The sequence below is a fragment of the Antrostomus carolinensis genome, unplaced genomic scaffold (genome assembly GCF_000700745.2).
Source record: "Antrostomus carolinensis isolate BGI_N321 unplaced genomic scaffold, ASM70074v2 scaffold26376, whole genome shotgun sequence".
Taxonomy (NCBI): domain Eukaryota; kingdom Metazoa; phylum Chordata; class Aves; order Caprimulgiformes; family Caprimulgidae; genus Antrostomus; species Antrostomus carolinensis.
The window spans coordinates 1,504-7,069 of NW_010320181.1; the positions used below are offsets into that span (position 1 = coordinate 1,504).

At 54.6% G+C, this 5,566-nt stretch overlaps 1 protein-coding gene across 1 annotated transcript in view; it reads right to left on the minus strand.

Moving 5' to 3' along the window:
- The window catches only part of CTNND1 (catenin delta 1), a 13,955-nt gene that overhangs the window by 1,407 nt on the left and 6,982 nt on the right, over positions 1-5,566 (minus strand). The window contains exons 6-15 of the mRNA XM_010169530.2: positions 5,381-5,558; positions 5,084-5,267; positions 4,680-4,797; positions 3,862-4,015; positions 3,449-3,466; positions 3,127-3,195; positions 1,552-1,679; positions 816-966; positions 354-546; positions 133-247 (exon numbers count right to left, since the gene is read on the minus strand). Of these exons, the coding sequence (XP_010167832.2) occupies positions 133-247; positions 354-546; positions 816-966; positions 1,552-1,679; positions 3,127-3,195; positions 3,449-3,466; positions 3,862-4,015; positions 4,680-4,797; positions 5,084-5,267; positions 5,381-5,558 (1,308 nt within the window). The remainder of the gene's footprint in view (positions 1-132; positions 248-353; positions 547-815; positions 967-1,551; positions 1,680-3,126; positions 3,196-3,448; positions 3,467-3,861; positions 4,016-4,679; positions 4,798-5,083; positions 5,268-5,380; positions 5,559-5,566) is intronic.

The window sequence follows — 5,566 nt, forward strand, 5'->3', positions numbered from 1 at the left end:
CTCCAATCCCACCAGCAAGGTATGAGCTGAAATCCAGTATTGCTGAGCTCCAGGAACATCCTTCTCCCTGCTGCAGGACCCTACTCACTGCCCCAGCCACAATAGGGCATCCCCATTTCCCCATCCCCATACCTGGAAATCTGACTTCTTCCAGCCTTCCTTCTCCAGGGGCTTCCGCAGCTCTTTATATCCCCAGATTGTCTGCAAGACGAGGGCAGCTGCTCGGACTTCTCTCTCTGAGCGGTTCCTAGAAAGAGGTGAAGGAAGAGAAGTTTGGAAATACTCACAGCCTCAAGGAAGCTCCTGGAAAAGCCCTTCTCTGCCCCTTGCATTATCCTTTGAGCAGAGCCTACCCAGATTTGTTGATCAGCACCAACTTCTCAATCCCCTGTGTTTCCCGCAGCTTCTTGGCAGCCTCTAGGTTGTCTACAATTACTTCATTGACGGTGTTGAGGATTGACACCACTGTGTCTTCAGAAAGGTTTTTGGCTGGGGTCTGCTGTCCTCCAGGCAAGTTCTTCACTAGGTTGGGGATGGCATGTTTACCTGGCAAGGGGAAAGAGCCGGGCATGAGAAAGCAAGGAAGAGGACTGCGAGGGGGGAAAAAAAATAATCACTGCAGAAAGGTCAGGGACAGGTGACCAATTTTGATGTCCGTCTCAGTGGAGCTCACCACGTGCTACTCTGGGAGAGAAGCAGCAGACAGACACTGGGCTGATGCCATGCCCACACACTTCCTCAGCTGCCAAGATCAGGGGGAAGTTCCCACCTAACTGGATGGATAGGGACATCATGACGTTCTCTGCAGCCCTCACCTATCAGCTCTTTGTTACGCAAGTCGACAGCCAAGTTGCGCAGGGCTCCAGACGCTGCTTTCACCACTCGCTCGCTGTCATGGCTCAGGAGGTCAGCAATGGCAGAGAGTCCCTTCTCCTGGCGCAATGCCGAGCGGATGTAGCGGCCATACTGCAGGGGAGAGGCAGAACACCACAGCGTGACCTGGGCAGGCACAGTCTCTCCCCACTCCTGCGGCAGGGACACCACTGGGACCCTTGCCACCCACCCTCATCTTGGGAACTGATGATCCTGGCTTCACCCACAGCAAGACAGACTGCAAAGGTCCCGTTCCTGTCCCGAAGCCCCCTTGCAGACCACGCAAGTAAAATTTCCCAGATGGTCTTTTCACACACACCAAGAGAATGCAGGTCAAGGGGCTACAGAGTGGCCCCAAGCCTTCACCCCCTGCCCCCAGCCTACAGAAGGGAAGGAACGGCAGGGGGGGAGCAACAGACAGGCAGCCCTTGTGAAGGCACCGCTGGCAGGGAGCACAGAGCACAGCACAGGAGAGACCTGGTCCACACCTGAACTGTGCTGCTGAATGGCATCTTCTTGGGCAGTGAGCCATGCACAAAGTGAACAGCCTGAATCGGCAGTGCCTTGGCCATCTACAGCTCTGCCAGTACCACAAGGGTGATGGTCCCTGCTCACCCAAGGGCCCCTCCCCTGCAACGCAGACAGACATGGACACAGCCAGCTCCGCGAGGCACTCACCGTCCAACTGCCAGCACACAGGTTTTGAATGGCTCCTGCCGAAGCCTCCAGGATGGCTGGAGTCTTGCTTTCCTTTAGAAGGGAGATGTATATCCGGACCACTTCTGGCTGGAAGAGGAGCTCGTAGCCTGGCAGAAGAACACACGGAGGAAGGACTTACTCAAGGGCTCTGCTAGCATCTGACTCATTCAAAGGAGCACTGCTGGGCAGACAAGGGTGGTTTACCCACCCAGGCTCACTGCTCCCTGGAGGCTGCATCCTTGGTGCAGTGGGAACCAGGCTGCCCCACAGTACCAGAAAAAAAAGCCCCCAGCACCAGCCCTGATCAGGGATGCCATGGCTGCTGCTCACAGTCCCCAACACGGCTGCAGCTCAGGAGGTTTGGGCTGAGCCACAGTACTGCTGCCATCAGCAAGGACACCTCAATTTCAGTACAACATCTGGCTGAGAAGTACACAACCCAGGCAAGGGCACATGGTGGGACAGCAAACTTGGCAGACAGGCACTGTGGTAGCAAAAGGTGCAGCCCACACCCTCAGCAGGAGGAAGGGGAAACACTCTGATCAAGTGGTCACCAACACCATGCTGAAGAAGCCTGGGTTCAGCTTATACTCAAGAGACTGAAGGCACCAGGTCTCCAGCTCTCCACTACAGCAACAAGGAGGCAGGAGTCAGGCCTTCAAATATTAATTATTTTCCATGGAAATGTATGCCCAGAAGTGACTTCTAAAGCAGTGGTGAGACTGCAGTTTACAGTTGCGAGGACAGGTTTTCCATCTTGTTCTCTGTCCTCAGCTGTGGTGAGGGATGTCCCCAGCCCCCAAAGACAGAGCAGGTGGTTTCTCAGGCTTCCAACACAGATGGGTGCTGACTCTTCCTGAGGAGCCACCACTGCTTATTTGAGCTGCTCACAAGGTCAGATGTGTCCTAAGTTTCCTTATGATTCTTCCAGTTTGTCTCTTTGTACCCCTGGGAGCACCAGGATCCTCCCAGGAACCAGAGTGTTTGGGGGCAGAAGGAGCCGACCTCAGGCCCTGGGCTGATGCCCACCACGTGGCCAGCAAGAGAGGGGCTGTGATTCACAGCCCTCTAGGCAAGGCGCTTGTCACCAGAGGCTTCTTGCAATGACCCTTCCTTGTGCTCATGCTGGAGAACATTTTAAGGGCAGGGTTTTCTGGCTTTAAATCCTGCCCGTTCTTCATGCCCAGGAGGTAAGAGCAGGCAAGAGGGCAGTTATGCTGAGAAGTCCGAGACCACCACGGAGGCCTACCATTCCTAGGGCTGTCTCACCATGCTGTCCCTAGGGCAATACTTCCCTCTGCAGCCCCAGGAAGTCTGCCTTGAGGCAGTGCTGACCTACTCCAAGCACAACAAGCATCCTCACAACTGTCTGTGGCAGAGCTAGTGTTTTTACAGGCAACTGAACAACCAGAAACATACCTCCTCCAAACCAAACCTCTGCCCATTTGAGAGGCTCCCTTCAATGGGAAATCAACTCCACTCACTTTCCTGGACTGCTTGTGGGGAAGCAGCCTTGCAGACCCAAGCCCTCTGCAAACACACCGAGGAACATACCTTTGGCTGGAGTTGTTCTTTTGGGAAAATCCACTGTATCAGCACCAGGGTCTTCTGGGAGCTTTTTACCTTCAAAGGGCAAGCAGAGAGGCGTAAGATACCTCCTCTCCCCACCCATCTCAGCCCAACAGCTCTTTGCCACTTGCTACAAGAACAAGCCCCAAGGTGAGCTGAAGCTAAGCTACCAGCATGTCCCAGGAGAGGACATCAAGGGCATTAGCCACACTGCAGGCAGTACATGCCCGGCTGGAGGGGGAACAAAGAGAGCTAGAGAAAGCACCCAATCAAACCATGGAAAAATTAAAACCAAGAGCACACTCACCTCTGGAAAACCATTCGTCTATTGGCGAAGCGGAGAGAAGGACAGGAGAGAGGGGAGGCAGGAGGAGAGAAGTGCCGACAGCATCATGGGGCAGATCATTTGGCAAGAAAGCAAAGGGAAAGGGGCAACACGGGAGAAAAGGAAGGTGTGGAGTTAGTGGACATCTATCCATCACCATCCCACCACCACAGAAACCCACAATTAGCTCGTGTCAAACGCTCTGGGTCAGCCAAGCAGTAGCTCCCAAAGCCAGGGGACACCTGAACCCCTGTGTCTCCAGAGAAAGCTGCAGTTTAGCCTTCACACAAGAGATCCTAGAGCAGGAGCACAGAGATCCCAAACCACCCTCAAGCTCCACTGTAGTAGATGTGTTTTTATCCCACCTCCCTCCATGCTGCTGCCACCCAACGAACCTTTGCCCTTCTTGGCACCAAAGCAGCTCGCAGGGTGGGGCCCAGCATTGTTGGCAGGGGCCAGAGGTGTCTCCTGGTAGCGCTCGGCATGGGGAATCTCACGGTGGACTTGGTAGGACAAGTTTCTCAGCAGGCACACACAGTTCTCCACCAGCTAGAGAGAAATACAGAGTTTGACTTGGAGCAGCACATGCCCATCCCATGTCTCCGAGCGAGGGCCCCGTCACAGCTTGCAACTCAAAGCCAGGCCAAGAGGCTCTGACCTGGGACCAGAGGGAAATGCAGTTCCAACTCAAATGGAGCTGGAGCATGCCCCCATCCTAAAGCAGGCATGGCCAGTTCTGTGGGCGTGAGTTCATCCTCTGCTGGGCCAAAAATCTCTCTGCTATAAGCATGAAAGGTTCAAGGAAAGGATCAAAGAAAACTGAAGCCAACACCTCAATTGAGGTAGATCAGGGAGCCCTGAGCCAGAGGATACCAGCATGGGGATTAGTGACATCACCTGTCCCTTGTGGAAGGGCCAACATTCCTACCACAGACTGCAGGCTGAGTGTCAGACACCTGGTCAAACAGTACCCAGGTCACACCCCATGCAGGCTCTCTCTTCCCAAGCAGAGATCATGGAGAGACCTGAGCCTGGTTTTCCCAAGCTAGTCCTGTCAGACCAAATCCCTCTCTGGTGAAGATTCCCCCCATCTATTCTTCATCTGTCTTGGGATGAACCCAGCTTCAGTCACCATGAACAGCAGAGCACTGCTAGAGCTGGGTGACAAGGGCAGAGCTCTACACATGCCCCGACAACACCTCCACTGTGGTACCTTGCTGTCTGAGTCCTTCTGGCCAATTTCAGACTGGACGATGTAGATCAGGGCATCCACCAGCCCGTCACATTCCCGCAGCTTCCGACGGGCCTCGCTCCGCTCTGAACTCACATTCCTGGCAGGCAGGAGAGAAGGAGAGAACCATCATGGAAGAGACAGCTACGGGCAGGCGAGGAGGAGCCCACACCCAGCAGAGCTCAAACTAGAGAAAAGCTCCTGTAGCTCCCCTCCACTGAGAGAAACTCCGCCAAAAATCAAGGACTGCATTACCAGTAGCTGTCCTAGGAGAGCAGCTCCTCTGCAGACCTCTGGCACTCCCAGAAAGCTAGCAGGAAGGAGTGTTACAGCAGCCCCAACCCACATCAGCTCTCTGCCAGCAGTTGGTAGCCCCCCTCCCATACCTAAGGCAGCCAGCAGTGTTGGTGAGCACCGACTCCCACTCGATATGGCGGGGTTTCGAGTCCTCATTGGGTTCCCGCTCCCAGCCTGAGCGGGGAATGACAACCTCATCGGTCAGAGCATGTAGTGCATGATCCACAATGGCCATCTTGATGGAGTCGTGCGAGGACAGGTTCCACAGTGTTCCTGAAATGCCCCAAGTGGGAGGTGATCAATCACACTGTGTGGGCTTAAAAACCCCACACTGTGCATCCCTCACCCAACAGATTAGCCCCTCCTCTCCTCCCGGGAGCCATTACCTGTGATGACCTCTGTGAGGTCCATGTCATGGGCCTTCCGCAACAGGCGTACCAGAGCAGGTACCCCATCACAGTTCTTGATGGCAATCTTATTGTCTTGGTCTTTGCCAAAGGAGATGTTCTTGAGGGCTCCACAGGCACCATAGTGCACCTCTTTCTTGGGGTGGTCTAGCAATCCCACCAGCA